An 18,365-nucleotide genomic window follows, 5' to 3' on the forward strand; every position below is an offset into this window, starting at 1 on the left:
AGACGGGTGGCAGTGCAGCAGAAGGCTGAGAAATGGTAGACTGAGAGGTGGGCTGTGCAGTGGAAGTGGATGCGACCGGAGTCTGAGGAGACATAGGAGTCTTGGACTCTGAGGTCTCTACATCGACTGGAATCGGAGTCTGAACCTCTGGGGGAATAACAGCATCACTAATGCGCGTGATGTCAATATCCTTCGGCACATTCCCTGTCCTGTCAGAGTGTAGTATGAGTGGGATGTTCACAGCCTTGTAGAGGGTTGTGATCAAACAGGGGAATGGCAGTGAAATGGTTGTCTGCCTTGCTCAGATCCCTAACTCTTGGAAGATAAGGGCACCCACATCGATCTTGATTCCCGTCATAATGCATGCAATGAGTAGAGCCTTCACAATGCCTATGTCAGTCTCATTTGTGGACGGAATCAGTCGAGAAGTGACAAAACCAAGCCAAAATCGACCCTCTCGTGTGAGATCCTCCTTGTATATTTTGTGCACAGGATTGATCCAAGCAGGGGTCCCCTTTGCTATTATAGATGATATCCAACTCTGCTCATTCTCCCGGTTTACCCAATCGGCTTGGTGCTCAGTTGTGCCCGGGCTCCAGTCAGGGATGTAAAATTTATTAATAGACTTAGCGTTGCAGCTCCCGTCTTTCCCCCGAACTAATACCGTATCACTGAATACCCTGTTGCGCTTGCGGTGGGCAGTCCTGGAAGCTCCGTATGAGGCATAAAATTCACGGACAAGGGTTTCATTGTAGTCATACGACAACTCAGTGAAACACTCCCATTTTCTAGCTTTCATGTTCTCCCAAATATGGGGGTACTGCTCTTTGAGTCTGTTCATGCTCACTTGTTTCTCGGCAAGGATTTTTCACTTTGTTAGCCTTTCTCTATAGAGTTCCCTAGAACCATCAATTGCAAACCAGAGGTGGTAGTCATCTCCCCTCTTTCTTCTTGCCTCTTCCTATAGGTCTATTGAAGGCAAGGTCTTATCCTCATCAGACTGGGAGGGACGTGCCGTAGTAGAATCCGGTCGTGGACGTTTTTATGGTGTTGCTTGACGACTGGTGGAGACCTTTTTCTTGGAAGAGGATGCATGTTTCTTGGGAGCCATATTTGCACAGAAATACCATGTGAGAAACCGAGTAGGCAACAGTGAAAAGAAAACAGAATAACCAAAGAAGAAGTTAAGAATGCGACAGGTATGCGGTCGCATAACCACTATGCAAACCGCAAACTTGTCGCAAACTTGCAAGCTCTTGAAATGATCCAAGTATGTGATGGGTTATGCGACCGCATAACTATTACAAACCTAACTACTCAGAAAACCAAATCATGAAATGCGATCGCAAATTCCACCGCAAAGCAGGAAATGCGATCGCAATATGGCCAAAAAAATCATGTTGTGAAACTGGGTACACTGTGTTAGTATGCGGTGAGTTTTCGGTCCGCATATCAATTATGCGATCGCAATCTCGCCGCATTTTATCATCTTCCTCAGCCAATCTATGGTTCAGTTATGCGGTAAAAATGCGGACCGCATGTTGATTTTGCGAGCCGCAAATGTCATCGTTCCCAACAAGTTAATTCTACCCTCAACAATGGCGGTCCTAATTCTTGTTACCCAGCACCCCAAATATGTTTCGTACCCAAAGTCTATCACAATATGGGCAAACAACTACTAAAAAAACACAATCAAAAAGAAAGAAATAAAATAGAAAAGAAACACAGAAGAAACATATGTGAAATTGAAAATGAAAAATTAGGGCAAGGAAACATACCAGTGAAGATGAGTAAGCACACTAGGGGGATTATGAATTGGTTTCCGTCCTTTGTAAGGTTCCACTAGCCATTTTTCCCTTTCTTTTTCGGTCTTTGTTTGCCTCTCTCTTATTTTCGTTCTTTTTTTCTTTTTTTCCTTCTGTTAGAAAAATCTTTTTATTTTTGCTTTGTTTTGAATGGGTGAGAGATGAAGGGATGCAAAGACATACCTGATGAGTTTGCAGTGGGTAAGTCACCGCATAACACACTATGGGACCGCATAAGTGTCATGCAGGGGGTTCGAGTGACTTGCTGAAGGGCCAAAAATGCGGTGCACAAAGCGATCGCATAGTTGAAATACTGTCCGTGAAGTGCACCACTGTGTCGCATTCTTACCAGCAATATTAGCGAAACTCATTATTTTGGTTTGCGACCAAAATACGGTCCGCATAGTGAAAATGCGACCGCATATTTCCACCAAACTTTACACGGGGATTTTTCTTCCCTTTCTTATGCAATCTTACCCAGAGTTATGATCTTTTGAATCCCCTGCACTCTAATACACACTTTAAATTGCTCAATTAAATATATCTACCAAAAAATATTAAAAATTTAAAGAACAAAAAGGGTGTTACCACACATGGGTTGCCTCCCATGAAGCGCTTGATTTAACGTCGCGCACAATGAAGTTGGTGTTCCTTTTTCTTCACTCATCAGTCGGGCATGGACCATCTTGGAGAGCCAACTGTTCCACCAAATGTTTTTCTCCATCTGTGCCCAAGTAGTGCTTGATTTTTTGGCCATTTACTTTGAATGTCCGGAGCCCATCTTCCGATTCTAGTTCCACAGCTCCAATAGGAGAGACATTGACCGCTTTGAATGGATTGGACCATTTTGATTTGAGCTTGCACGGAAACAATTTGAGCCTTGAGTTAAAGAGCAAGACCAAGTCACCCGACTTGAACTCTCTTTTCAAGATATTCTTTTCATGGACGAACTTCATCCTTTCTTTGTACATAGCTGCACTTTCATATGCATGGAACGGAATTCCTTCATTTCATTGAGTTTTGCTAACCTCAAATTTGCAGCTTCAACCCAGTCCAAGTTCAACCTCTTTAACGCCCACATGGCCTTGTGCTCCAGTTCCACGGGTAGATAACAAGCTTTTCCGAAGACTAACCGATAAGGAGAAGTAACAATAGGAGTCTTGTACGCCGTGCGGTACGCCCACAATGCGTCATCTAGCTTCCTTGACCAATCGGTCTTGTTTGCATTAACAGTTTTTGCTAGAATGCTCTTGATCTTCCGGTTGGAAACCTCAACTTGACCACTTCATTGCGGATGATAAGGTGTGGTCACCTTGTGCTTGACACCATATTTCTCAAGTAGCCCCTTGAAAGCCTTGTTACAGAAATGAGACCCACCATCACTAAGAATGGCTCTAGGAGTGCCAAACCAAGTGAATATATTTTTCTTCAAGAATGTGATCACACTCCTTGCCTCGTTGTTTGGTAAGGCAATTTCTTCAACCCATTTGTACACATAGTCCACAGAATCTGTAAGGCCCCAGAAAAAGTTTCTAGGCGATATAGGATTTCGGGGTGCCAGGTAGACTAATTGTAATATTTTATGTGCTTTAAATATGATGCAAATGAATTTGATGTGGTGAATAAGTGTATGAGTCATGTAATAAGTGATGTGAGGTCCAAAGGGAAGCGTAAGTCTAAGCCAAGTTAGAAAATTTCATAATAGGCTAAGATTTCAAATGAATACGCATAAGACCTCACTTTGGACGAGAATATCTATGTGTATTTAAGTAGTTGTGGGATACACAACCTATCAAATTAAAGCTTTTTGAGTCTAATTTCCAACGCATCAAACCGTTTGTCAATTCGAGGTGTACACAGAATGTTATGACCATTTTACTGTACATGTGTCATATGCGCGGCCGCGCATATTGGGAAGTATTCTGCCTCCTTAGCGCGGCCTTAGCACGGGCGCACTAGTATCAGACCTCAAAATACACCTAAGGACGGGAAATGAGAGTATTTAAGTCATTTCTCTAGCTCCTCTCCATCCCCAATCCGACCAAGGTATCCAATCATACACCTAAGGTGAGTTTTTAAGTCTGTTTTCATGGTGATTTCACCTCTCAATCACTAGTTAAAACATGGTTTTGATTGGATTTCATAGGATTTCTTCAAAATCTCAAGAACATCCCAAAAGTTGTCTTTCAATATTTGGTCTACAAGAGGTAATCTTTTACCCTTAGACTTACATATATAGACATATTACCGGAATATGAGTATGAATTAAGTGTTGGAACTCTTGGTGTAGTGATGGGAAGCCATAAGTTCCCAATATAAATACATAATTATTGTAGAGATTGAAAGGGTGATTATTTGATATGAATTGTTGGTTGGGTATGAATGGATGATCATACATATGTTGTTGGAAGTTATAAATTGGTTAGGAATGATGGTGGAATAAATTGTTAGTTAATGGTGATAGATGGATGAACTAATACTATGGTTATGAAATGAAAAGATTTATACCTACAAGGTGTTTGATAATATGCCTAAATGGCATAAGTTATGGAATTTGTTACTAATATTGGTCCCATTGAATGTTGTATTGTAGATTGAAGTTGCGTAAGTGTATTGGATCATTGTAGTATCATTAAGGGGCGAAATTGAGGTATGTATGGCTAACTTTAACCTTTTTAAAGTCACCCTGTTTGGTGTACGAGTAATTGGTATGTGTTACTTATGTGGACTATTTATGAATTTTGGTTGTTTCACGGGTGTTAAGGCAAGATGGCCTATTTCATGAATTCTTGTGATAAATATGCCTTGATCATTGTTGGTTAAACGTCCCGATATGATGGTATAAATAAATGGCAACAAACCAAGTGTGTGTGTGAATATGTTTATGTGGTAAGGGATGTTGTATATATGATGAAAATGGTACTGATGTCAATGAAAACTCTTTCTCAATTGTTATGTACTGATGTCAATGAAAACTCTTTCTCAATTGTTATTGTTGTTGTGAAATGATATTCTGGATGGCTTGAACCCATGTGATTGAACTGTGAACTATTGTTGTTGTGTGAAATGTGATTGTCCGGTGGGATTGGGTTGCGCGCCGCAACACAAAATGATAAATTGTGGGTTGGGGTGATAAGGGTGGCCGAGGTAATAAGGATGGAATGTGATCATTATCACTATCGAAATGAAAGTTTGTGAAATCATTGATATGATTAAATGATGTTGAAAGGGGAAAAAGAGAGATTGTGAAACTTGTTTGGCCTTGGTTGTTCCTTTCATGTGCATTGATTGTTGATACTATTACTGTTCGTTATCTATATATTGATTGATTTTACTTGGGATAAAGTTTGTCCATACATACCAGTACAATTCAAATGTACCGACGTCCCTTTTGCCGGGGGCGCTACATTCTTGTTATGATTGTAGGTGGTTCTATAGCAGGTACTCCAGTCCACCGACAATAGCACCTCCTCCACTTTCCGTCAGCTGTATTGGTGAGCCCCTTTCCTCTCGGGGCCCTGCGTGGCTCATGCCGCTTTTCCTCCCAGAGCCTTATTTTGATATTTGTGTAAGGTTTAACCGGAGCCTTGTTACCGGCAAGTATTGTAACACTCTTTTGTATACTTAGAGGCTCCGTAGACAGGAAAACGTGGGTTATGTACTTATGTATTTTGGGCAGTATAACTTGTAGATCAGGTAAAGTGAGCATGTATGTTATTATGACTCGTAAGAATGTGTTTAATCATAAATGGATGTTTCACTTGAATAATGAGTATTGAAATCACGGGGTAACACGTGGGATAGGAAAGGCACCCAGGTTCCCTTGACTGGGCTACCCAGTCGAGCGCCGGTCGCGCCCCTCTGTTTTGGGGCGTGACAGATAGCAAGATATATTTCATCCCACAAGAGCTTACAAAGGGACCCATGAAGTCAATTCCCCACACGTCAAAGATTTCTATCTCCATCACAAAGTGCATTGGCATTTCATGCCTCTTGGAGATTGATCCTTGCCTTTGGCATTGGTCACAAGCCTTGATCATTTGATTGGAATCTTGATAGATTGACGGCCAATAATAACCACATTCAAGCACCTTAGCCGCCGTTCGATTTCCTCCATGATGACCCCTAACCGGTGAGTCGTGGCATGCCTTTAGAATTGGCATAATATCTTCTTCCGGAACACACCTTCTGATAATATTGTCATCATAAACACGGAACAAGAATCGTTCCTCCCAATAGTATTGCCGGCAGTCTCTCAAAAACTTCTTCTTTTGATAGGATTTCAACCCGGCCGGAATAAGGTCACTAACTAAATAGTTAGCAATATCGGCATACCAAGGAGCAAAAGTGCTAGATAGTACCAATATGTGTTTATCCGAGAATGCATCATTGATTTCATGATCTCCCTTTGGTCCCCATGCCTCCTCAAGCCTTGATAAATGATCCTCCACTTTATTTTGAGTTCCCTTGCTATCCTTGACCTCGAAGTCAAATTCTTGCAACAACAAGACCCATTGAATCAACCGAGGCTTTGCATCCTTCTTTTCCAAGAGATAGCGAAGAGCTCCATGATCTGTGTACACTATCACCTTGGATCCCAACAAATAAGCCTAGAACTTCTCAAAGGCATAGACAATGGAAAGAAGTTCTTGCTCAGTTACCATGTAATTCATTTGCGCCCCATTGAGTGTCTTGCTTGCATAATATACAGGTGGAGAACTTTGTTGTGATGTTGGCCAAGCATTTCTCCAATAGCTACACCACTGGCGTCACACATGAGCTCGAAAGGAACAGACCAACCGGGTGTGACAATAATAGGTGCCGTGGTGAGCCTTTGCTTCAATTCCTCAAAGGCTTTGAGGCATTTCTCATCAAACACAAATTTGGCATCTTTCTCGAGGAGTTTGCACATAGGATTTGCAATCTTGGAAAAATCATTGATGAAGCTCCTGTAGAACCCGGCATGGCCCAAGAAACTTCGAATAACTTTAACGGAAGTAGGTGGAGGAAGCTAAGAAATAATCTCGATCTTTGCCCGGTTGACCTCTATGCCATGCTTTGAAATTTTATGCCCCAACACAATGCCTTCATCCACCATGAAGTGAAATTTCTCCCAATTGAGCACAAGGTTGGTCTCATCACATCTCTTAAGCACTTGTCTAAGATTGTTAAGACAATGCTCAAAAGAATCACCTGCCACCGAGAAGTCGTCCATGAAGACTTCTAGAAAGTCCTCCACCATATCAGAGAAAATGGATATCATGCATCATTGAAAAGTAGCCGGAGCATTGCACAAACCAAATGGCATCCGGCTAAAGGCAAAAGTTCCATACAGGCATGTGAAAGTCGTTTTCTCTTGATCCTCCAATGATATGTTGATTTGGTTGTAGACGGAATATCCATCAAGGAAGCAATAGAATGACCTTCCTTCTAGCCGATCAAGCATTTGATCAATAAAAGGCATAGAGAAATGGTCTTTGCATGTGGCATTGTTAAGCTTCCGATAATCTATGCATACCCTCCATCCGGTCACCGTTCTTGTAGGGATGAGCTTATTTTTGTCATTTTTAATCACGGTCACGCCTCCCTTTTCCGTCACACATTGCACCGGACTCACCCAAGAACTATCGACAATGGGGTAGACTACCCCGACATCCAACCACTTGATGATTTCTTTCTTCACCACATCTTGCATTGATAGGTTCAACTGTCGTTGATGTTCCACACGTGGTTCGTCTCGCTCTCCAATTGGATCTTGTGTTCACAAATTCCTACGGGAATCCGTCGGATGTCCGCAATTGTCCATCCAACGGCTTTCCTATGCTCCTTCAAGACTTCCAATAATTGGTCTACCTGCACATCATTCAACAAAAAAGAAAGATTACGGTAAAGTACCATTTGAGCAAAGAAATTTGAACCTCAAGTGCGATGGAAGTGGTTTGAGCTCTAGCTGTGGTGGCTCAATAATAGATGGCTTTGCGGGAGGTGTGGACCTATTCTCCAAGTCGAGAGAGAGCATAGCAGGAGCATAAGTGTAGGATCCAATCCCCTCCAATGCATTGACCGACACCATGTACCCATCTATATCTTCACCATCAAAGTTCACAAAAATAGCCGCCAACGCCTCACCGAGGCATTGTTCTTCCATTTTCATTTCGATCGCATCTTCCACCTCATCAACAACATCAATCACCGAGATGCTTTCATATTCATGTGGTAGTTTCATGACCTTGCTTGCTTGGAATGTCACCTCTTCATCATTCACACGGAATTTGATTTCATTCCGTTCCGAATCCATTAGTGCTCTTCCCGTGGCTAGGAATGGTCTCCCCAAAATGATAGGGATCTCTTTGTCAACCGCACAATCAAGGATCACAAAATTGGCGGGTAAATGAAACTCCCCCACTTTTACAATCACATCATCAACAATTCCCACCGGTCTCTTTATGGAACGATCGGCCATTTGCAACCTTATACTTGTGGGCCTTGGCATCCCTAACCCCACTTACTTGTAAATGGCAAGCGGCATTGAGTTAATGTTAGCCCCATTATCACAAAGGGCTCTTGCAAAATCACGCGCCCCGATAGTGCATGGAATAGTAAAAGCTCCCGGGTCTTCTTTCTTTTGAACGGTGGTTGTGGCAATAATGGAACTAACCCGGCCAGTCATGTTCACCACCTCATTCTTGGTGGTCCTCTTCTTGGTGATCAAATCTTTCAAATATTTGGCAAAACCCGGCATCTCTTGAAAAGCTTCCAAGAATGTAATGTTTCCCAATAATTGCTTGAGAATGTCATAGAACTTCTCGAGTTTGCTATCATCAACCCTTCTCACAAGTCTTTGAGGAAAAGGAGGAGGAGGTCTAGGAATAAGAGGTGGAGCTTTTGGTGTCTCTTTCACCTTTGCCTTTACCTCTTCCCGATTCACTTCTTGCACTTTCACTTCTTCCGGAACCTTTTCAACTTCAACAGCCATTGGCTCTTCAACCTCAACCTCTTGTTTGGACTCTTCCACTTCAATCGCTTGCTCAATTTCTCCTTGTAGTACCTTCCCACTCCGAGTAGTAATTTCCATGATGTGAGAAGTTGGGACACTTCAACCACCCATTGGGTTCGCAATTGTGTCACTTAGAAGTGTCCCTTTTTGCTTTGGGTTCTGTTCCCTAGAAAGATCTCTCATATGCATCTCCAATTTTTAGATGGATGCGGTATGAGAACCAACCAGCTCGGTCATATTCCTCATGGAAGTGTCGGACTTTTCTTGATTTTGCAATACCCATTCAAGCATGCTTTCTAACTTGGAATCACTTGAGGAACCTTGATGTTAATATTGACCCTTTGGGGGAACATAAGGATTTGAGCTCCGATTTGCGAAGTTGTTGCTGTTGTTCCAATTTCCTTGATGTGAGCTACCTTGGTCATTTCGCCACTATTGGTTACCTAGGCCTTGCGGGTTAGGCCTCCATTAATTTTGTTGTCCTTGACCTTGGTATTGTTTCTATTGATATCCTCCTTGAGAGCTGTTGACATAATTTGCTTACTCAAAATCCTCATTTGATATGGGTTGCAAATCTTCCACCGCATTTACCTTCTTCGTTTGGCTTTCAGTGAACATCTTTGTCAACACATTGACATTTGTAGCAAGCCATGCAATCACTTGATCTCTCTCTTGATTTTCCTTGATCATGTTGCTCAAGGAAGGAGACCCATATGTAATTCCACCTGTGGTGTCCTCGGAGTGCCTTGCTTGGTTATTCTTTGCCAATTTGTCAAGGATTTGTGTCACCCTTGCGAATGATTTGTCAATGAAAGATCCGTCAGCTACATTCTTGGCTATATATTGGTTCATAGGATCCATGCCAATGTAGAATTTTTCTAACAAGATAGAATCTGAAAAACCATGGTTGGGAGACCTCACCAAACATAATTTGAAACGATCCCATACCTCATGTAAATGTTCTCCCGGTACTTGGTTGAAAAAGAAGATTTTATCCCGGAGCTCATACTTCTTACTTTGCAGGAACCATTTGGCTAAGAATGCACGGACAAGTTCGGTCCAATAATGATGGAGTTTGGTGGCAGATTTTGAAGCCATTTCCTTGCATCCCCAGCTAGTGAGTACTTGAAGCATCGCAACCTTAGGGCATCATCAGAGACATTGTCCTGCTTATGCATCGCACACACACCCAAGAAGTTTCTAAGATGTTGTGTTGGATCATCATCAATGGAATTCCAGAAAACCCCTCCGCTTTGAGCATAAGGATTAAACCGTGTTCCACCATGAAAGTTGCAGCTCCAACGGCCGGAGGTACAATAGCATTTGTATCCTCAATGTACTCCTCGATGTCCGCAAAAGGATTTTCTTCCATTTCTGCCTCTATGTCTTCATCATATTCGGCCATGTTTTCCTATCAACATCAAGCAAAACAAGAAAAGTGTGATGGAATAGAATAAGACGTAAAGTAAAGCACACACTAATTAATAACTTCAAAACCGTATTCCCCGACAACGGCGCCAAAATTTGATACACTAAAATTATCCTTTAATTAAATATGTAAGGCGGTCGATGTCAAATATAATAACGCGACAAGGTTGGGGTCGAATCCCACAGGGAATATGTGTGAAAAGGTTACTCAATTAGCGTGTTACTTGACTAAAGTCGTAATTCTATTTGGTTAACGGTAACAAAAGTATGAATCAATGGTAACAAGAGTATGAATTGATTTTGGTTTGAAGTAATAGCTAATTGTAATGTTGAGAATGTAAATAATTTGATTAAAGAAACCAAGGTTGTGTCCCCTTTAATGAAAATCAATGCTATCGGTGTTAATATGATATATTTCTAATGGAAGGTCCTTCTGATATGCAAATGATGTCTAAATGACTATCCAATATTTTCCAATAGTTGGGTAGTATTTCCTCTTTATGATTTTCCCAAATATAAAAGAGTTATAATTACGAACAATCAATATATGCCAAATAAAACACACTTGTTCTTAAGCGATTCTGTTAAACAAGGTTTAAAGCCTTGAGTCTTTGATATTTACTTCTACCAAATTCCCACTTTCCCAAGCAAAGCAAGAATTTAATGGCACTTGGTAATGTTTGCAACCACCAACTATAAATGAAGAATGAGAAGTAAATAAATAACAACCAACCATTATATATATATATATATATATATATATATATATATATATATATATATATATATATATTCAATGTTAAACACCCATTAACATAACACCCATTTAGGGTCCACAACCTTAGTATTTAAAGTTAGCTACTTATACTAAAATACAAAAATAAGAGAATATTAAATGCCATAAAGCTTACAAGTGAAAGATTCTTGACCCCAAAAGCTTCCAAAAGAGAGGAATATTAATGCCTTGTATTGTAGCTCCAAAGTTAGACAAGATGAGCCCACAAAACCCCATAAATCTATTTATAGAGGGCCAAAATTCGGAACAAAAATCGGACAAAATTGCCTTTCAGATTAAATATGCGCCCGCATATCTGTCGCATAACAGACATGCGGTACGCATTCTCCTCATGCCCATCGCATTTCAAAATCCTAGTTTCTAGGTCGTCTTCGCATTGTTGATTTGCGGTCCGCATTCCAGTTATGCGATCACGTTTCGCATCGCATTTTCCACCATCAGACTTTTCTCTATGAGTTTACGGTCCACTATGCGGTCCGCAAACCTATTATGCGATCGCATTCTAGACCGTATTTCTTGCACTGGACTTTGGCAAACATTCTGTTGTGGTTTGCGATGTTATGCGCATTATGCGACTCGCATGTGGGATTTGCGATCGCATCTTGGACCGCATTTCTACATTTGTGCTGCATTTTGCTCTTTTCTTGTCTTTTTGTGGCTTTTTTCTTTCATTTACATGCTATTAGGTCCTTGAACCTCATGTACTGCAAAAACACTAAAATTACATAAGTGTACGAGATAGTTGCATTCAAAACAAGCTAAAACCTAAGCAATTTGTATTGAAATGTGCCGAAATTCTCCGACACATCACCTGACAATGAATTTGTTTTCAAATTGCACTGTAATATCCAATGCTCGATTGTGATTCAACCCCTCAGGTGGTAGCTCATCTTCGTGGAAGATAATCTTATGACTTTCCAGTACTTGCCCCACCATGTTGGCCATTTCTCCACCAGTGATGTTATTGGGTACATAAGCCTCGCTCAACACATTCATTAAGGCATTCTTATGTGCCTCTGAATTATGCAGCAGTGAAATGATGGATATCTGATCTGGGGTTTTGTTCAAATGGTCAATAACGGAATACTCATTTGCTTGTACTTTCCTCCACAGTTCATCTGGCCCTGTTTCAATGACAAGCTGCTTGGTAGTGGCATCCTTACTTGGTCTTCCTAAATGTTCAGGTGTACAGACTCTTCCAGTCCTAGTCATCCCTTCTGCAGCATCGAATTCCTATATCTTTGCCTCCCCTTTTCGCTGAGCTTCGGCAACATAATCCCAGGGTATTGCTTTTGAATCAAAAGGATGTGTGGTTGACACTGTCACAGTGAAAGGTGTGACCACTTCTACCTCAAATGGAGCAGGGGTGGCCGCAGGTGGAGCTACCTCTACCTCACATGGAACCGGTGCAGTTACCTCGACCTCGATTGGTGACTCAATCTGTACCACGATAGGCGTAAGTGTGACTGGAACTTCAAAGTCTTCTCCTTCTCGAATAAGTCCAATCGACCCCGCAGGGTCCCATTCTTTGTTCGCCTCTATCACATGTACTCCACCATCTCTATGATCAGGGTGGGGGTTGTTGCGGACATTAGGTGCGGCTCCCTTGGAATGTATGACCTTATTGTCGATTAGCGTCCGGATCTTGTCCTTCAATGTTCGGCACTCATCAGTGGTGTGCCCCTTCATACCAGAATGGTACACACAAGTTTTGTTTGGATTGACCCATTGGGATGGATTTTCCAATGCCACAGCAGGAATGGGGGTGACATAACCAGCGGCTTTCAACCTTTCATACAGTTGGTCGATGGGTTCAGCAATGGTTGTGTATTGTCTGGGTGGCGTTGGTCGAAATTGGTTCTTGGTCTTGGAAAGTTTTGGCGAGCTGGAGGTGACTAGAAATGGGCCGGTTGAGAGTTATAAGTGTGATGGACAGTGGCTGGTTGGGAATATCTAGGAGATGAGGGTTGATATGTAGGCGGTGATGCTTGGTATGTGGGTGGAGGTGTTTGATATGTGGGTGGAGGTGCTTTATAGGTAAGTGGAGATTTCGGGCCATGAGCCACCATTGCTGCCCCAACATCTCTCTTCTTTTATATGCTGCCTGATGGTAATGACTTATTTGTGGCCTGTCGTGCATCAAAATTCGTTACCATCCCACTCTTGATTCCTTCTTCGATTCTTTCTCCAAGTTTGATGATATCAGAGAATTTATGGTTTTCGATAACCATCAACTAATATTGTGGATCATGTGTTCTAACGAAGAATTTGTTCATCTGTTCCTCGTCTAAAGATGGCCTGACTTTGGCCGCTTCCGACCTCCAACGAGTAGCATACACGCGGAAGGTTTCGGTGGGTTTCTTCTTAAGATTCTGGATGTAGAAAACATCTGGTACATTTTCTGTATTGAACCTGAACCGGTCCATGAAATCCGACGCCATACCCACGCAATTGGACCATTTCTTGGGATCCTGGCTGATGTTCCAGGACAAAGCATCTCCAATAAGACTCCTCATAAACAGCTTCATTTGGATCTTTTTATCTTTCCTGACCCAGACAAGCTTGTCACAATTGGTCCTCAGATGAACCTAGGATCACCTGTGCCGTCAAACATCTTGAACTTGGGAGGTTTGTATCCTTCCGGTAGTTCTACATCTAGCTGTATGCATAGGTCTTCAAAGTTTAAACCTTCTATTCCTCTGTCGTCTTCAACACCCTGAACTCAGCTTGTCAGCTTCTTCAACCCTGTTTTTAATGAGCAGGCCCTTCTCGGCAGATTCTCGTGTATAGGAGATTGGTTGGGTAGAGTGAGGTACTGTTTCTACGTATATAGGGTTCCTTTGATGGGTGCCAGGGACTTGGGTGTAATGATGGTCACTGTTTGAGTTTTGAGGATCGGCAGTGGGTTGTGGTATGTTTTGGGGAGTGTGGTAAGTGGTGGTTGGTGGGTACTGAATTGGTTGATAGTGATGTTGTGGCTCAGTGGGTATTGGTAATGGATTGAGATTTTGGGGTGGAGTTGCGTATTGATTTGGTGCAGGAGGATTTTGTGGATGTTGGTTTTGTGTGTTTTGGGGAGGTATTGGGTTCTTTGTGTTCGGTTGGTTGATGTCTGGGACATTCTGGGTGAGGGATAAGTTTGCCAAGCTTCAGAGCTCAAGTTCTCCTTGCAATTCTAATATCTTTTGTTCCAGTGTCAAGGCTAGATCATTTGGGGTCGGAGTATTCGGATACCACCTAAGTCGTCCATTTTTGCTTTTCCTCCGCCATTTGTATTGCTTGGAGGAGGAGGAGGTGGAGGGCCTCTAGATCTGGTGTGATATGCTGATGAGGCCAGTATGAGCGAACCAACCTAAGGGGAGGGGAATAATAAAAATTAATCAAAAACAAAAAGGTAACAAGTCAGTAAGGATTCTGAAATGTTTGCAGTATTTAAAAATATATTGCGGAAATGTAAAATCGTGTCCTAATTTGGAAGCCTCGTTGTGCCCGAGGTAGGCCTAGAGTCAAATAAATTTGGAGAGCTTTAGATGCCAATAAATACATCATTTCATAATTTAAAAATAGACGAATTCCAGAACAACACTAAGATTATAGAAAAGTAAGTCTCTACTGACACTCGGCCTTATTACATTTAAGAATGCAAATAAATCTAGCCTACTTGGTCTCGGAAGGACCATCCCCAGATTCAATCTTCCTAACTCCATCATATAGGTCCCCCAGCTCGCATAGACCCAACAGCAAGTAGGCTCTGGCCAGATGTCCTCATTCAGCTCCTTCAGCGTTCTGGCAATTCTCAATTCTCTTTATGACTTTACTTTCCAGCTCCACTATTGCTCGCTCCAAATATTCTAACTTCTTGATGGAAGTGACTACCATTTCTTTCCATTCTTCGATCAACCTCACATTCCTCTCATGTAATTCCCAGTGCTCATTCTCAAAGTCGTGGACCCTCTTGCGCAGCCAGTTGTATTTGACCTGAGCTTCAGCTTCTACGTCTATGACTTTATTTCCTCGACCGGCTCCTGGCATCACCATTCCTTTTAGATTGTCTTCTAACTATGCTGGGTAGAAAGGTTCATACCCCGCATGATACCTGTCTGACTCAATGGTGTTCTTTTCAACAATGATCTTGCAGTGCCACATGTGCTGAGCTTGGCACTTGTAAGGGACGTCATCGTCTTGGAAGTTTGCTCTGAAGTGACTCATCTTGGCAACCCTTGGTACAACCTGTTTCCTGCCTGCATGCCTCAGAACTCGGATAGGGAATAAGGGTATATCCCTCTTAACCCAATCAGCACCAGGTGTGGAGCGTCCCTAGACCTGATGATGAATTCGTCTGTTGGGAACCATTCAAACATCCATTTCACTTGTTCCTCGGTCAGATTGTCGAAGAACTCTACCCATTCTTTGGCACTTTCCGGCTGATCAAACCTGTCTAGAATGTAAGTCATCCGCTTGGGGTGATCGAAGGCAATATGGTCGTTCCAAGCCCTTCGCGGAAATTCTTGGCGATTGTGACCCTTTTGAAAATGCTCTAATAACTATAACTACAGCAACAAGTTACAACCCTCGAAATGCTTGAACCCCTATTTGACAGCGCTCCAAAGCCCTCTAGATGTCGGCTATGATCATGGGGACTATAGTTTATGTCTGTCCATTGATTCCTTCCATGACCAACCTAGTGTGGATTCTTTCAGTTTTCATTGGGAATACAATCAGGCCTAAGAATCATACAATGAACACGAACACTCTGCGGTGGATGTGTCCCAGTGAAGTGAGAGAGATCTCATCATGGTAGGTACGGTAGGACTTGCTATGGCCATACCTCTCATACAGATATTCAAAGGGTATGTAAGATTCCTTCAAGCACACCAGGTCAGCATTTTCAGCCCCATCATCTTTAAAAACCCTTTACCATTATGGTTCTCCGGCACCAATAACCCGGGACTAACCCAAGTCAATCCCGCAAGCCCTCCAATTTCTTCTACAATTGGTGTCTTTTATATGTTGCCGAAACGGAACAAAGACCTGTCATTATCCCAGAACAAAGTGGCAGCCTCGATCTACTTGTTGTTTGGCTCAATGTCTAGCAAGGAAGGCAAGTTACCCAGGTACTTTCTTACATGCTTCTTGTCACTTGTGGAAAGGTCCTCCCACCAATCTAGTAGCAATGGTGGAATGTTGCTAACCATACCGAATCTAGGGACTTCGTGCCTTATGTTCTGCAAAACAAAAGGGTTAGGCCCTTCTCCCTCACCAGACTTGACTATTTATACATTCATGATTAGCATATTGGCATTTAGTTCTCCAAATTAATGCACAGAACGTGGTTGTGTCCGTTGGGATTATGGAAACCCGGGTGGACTTTTGGATAAGGCTCGTCTTAAAGGATTATTATGTGGACAATATATTAATCCGACTAGGTTTGACCGTGATGCATGCACAAATATAATCAGAGTAAGGTTACTATGAGGGTCTAGAGTAGTACCCTTAAGCGGACAACTTGAGGGGGAAGCACGGAACCGTCGACTGCACCGTTGATCGACTAGTTTTACCGCAAATAAGCCTTTCTGAATTTAAGGGTAATAAATAGGAAGAGCGCAACCACTCATCGAGCGTTGCTATAGCATTTGATACGCACGAGTGGAGTATGATGTGGAGCATGATATATGCAGCAATAAATAGCATGTAGTCAAGTATTTGCACATAAGAAAATAATAAAGGCAATATTTAAATAATTGAATGACAGCCACAGAAAAGAAAACAAGGAGACAAGTCAGTTTCAGGAATAAAAGAATCATAAATGCTTTTAAAAAAATAGACAATTAAATTCAAATAAGGGGAAAGGGTACGAGATGGAGCATGCTTGGACTAATTCACAATAGATAAGTTTGTTATGGTAAGAGCCTAAAATATTCCCCAGTAGAGTCGCCATGCTATCGCGCCCCCTTTTTTCCCCTTCACATGGAGAGAGAGAAGTCCGGGTTCCGACATTCATGGGGGTAATAACTCATTTCCTTTTGGGAATTTGTGTTTTTCAAGAGTCGCCACCTAACGGATTATGGTGCGTTAGGGAACCTTGAGTGGTTAATTCTTATACTAGTTTGCATTACTAGAGATATAGGGTAAGGGCTCGAAATAACCTTGAGGGGAAGGTGTTAGGCACCCCTTGCGGTCCATAACGACGTGTCCCGGCCGAACTCAAACGATGTGACTTAGTCCTTTTAACAAATAAATAATTTAAGAATGTACTTGCAAATAAAGGCACGTTTTGGACATTGTAAGGACATGTAAGGTTCAAGTAATGAAAACAAGGGAAAAGGTTGGAACATATATAAAGAAAAGTTAATTTGTTTAAAAAACATACAAGAGTCGGGAAAGAGGGGTCCTAGGTTGGTTAACCTATAGGATCACCCCACACAATGTCTGGTAAACACTCCTCAATGAGGGGCTACACGTGACATTAGCGCGTAGTCATCATATCCTTACTATCCAATTCCCTCCCCTTGGTCATAGCCTAAAGCGTTGTAATAGCCTTGATAAATGTCCTATGCGTGCACTACCCGTCCCTTCCTTGTGGTCCTGGAGGTATTTTAAGACCTCTACTTTTGGAAAGTTCTAGACCCTCCTAAGTTGTTTAAAGGACAAAAATCTAGGCGCCAATCAAAACAGTTAAGACTGCACATAAAGAAGGAACAAGTAATGGCTCGTATTTTTACCTCCACAAGCAGAATAGATAAATGCACGTCTCAAACAACAGCCAGGTATTTAAGAGAAAATCCTAGAATATGATATCTAGGTGAGCAGGGATATTACAGTATTGAATTAGGACAAAGTGTCAAAATCCTATTTAGCTTGCGTACTGATTTAGACCTGTTAAATCTGAACAGTTTTAAATAACAAAGCATAGTTTTATAGTTGCAGAATTTAAATCGCCCTAGAGGCTTACCTTAGCGCATAATAGTGGTGTCCTAAGAGCATGATATCTACATTAATTAGGAATGCAGTAAAACAGTGAACAATTTTTAAAACGGACAACTTGAGATCCTATAGACATGCTTTCTAGCGATATTAATTTAAGGCAGTATTTGAAAACTTGTTAAGAAACGAACAGACTAATTAACCAATTCAGAATGAACAAACAATGAATTAAACTGATCTATTTAACTACACTGATTTTAATCCCAATAGGCATGATTTCTATTAGAGCTGATTTTAATCCCTATAGGCATGATATCTAGTTATTAAAGCTGACTTGAACTTATAGATATGATATCGAAGAAGATGAATGTGAATACATGCTGTAACAAAAAAATGAACTTCAATTACTTTTCAC

General features: G+C 41.7%; 1 protein-coding gene across 1 annotated transcript; it reads right to left on the reverse strand.

Annotated features, from left to right (window-relative positions):
- Positions 1 to 8,310: 8,310 nt before the first annotated feature.
- LOC109237118 lies at positions 8,311 to 8,880 on the reverse strand. Its single transcript, XM_019403378.1, has 2 exons — positions 8,641 to 8,880; positions 8,311 to 8,589 (listed from the first exon to the last, which is right to left on the reverse strand). Exons 1-2 carry the CDS (start codon positions 8,878 to 8,880, stop codon positions 8,311 to 8,313), a joined length of 519 nt encoding a protein of 172 aa, XP_019258923.1.
- Positions 8,881 to 18,365: the final 9,485 nt, after the last annotated feature.

This window comes from Nicotiana attenuata, unplaced genomic scaffold (assembly GCF_001879085.1).
Source record: "Nicotiana attenuata strain UT unplaced genomic scaffold, NIATTr2, whole genome shotgun sequence".
In the NCBI taxonomy this organism is placed as follows: domain Eukaryota; kingdom Viridiplantae; phylum Streptophyta; class Magnoliopsida; order Solanales; family Solanaceae; genus Nicotiana; species Nicotiana attenuata.

What these genes read in the sequence shown, in the direction of transcription:
- LOC109237118 (XM_019403378.1), bottom strand. Translation starts at nt 8,880, where the DNA reads ATGGAAATTACTACTCGGAGTGGGAAGGTACTACAAGGAGAAATTGAG. An exon ending in CTCCTTTTCCTCAAAGACTT is followed by an intron (nt 8,590 to 8,640) that starts GTGAGAAGGGTT and finishes GACATTCTCAAG; the next exon opens with CAATTATTGGGAAACATTAC.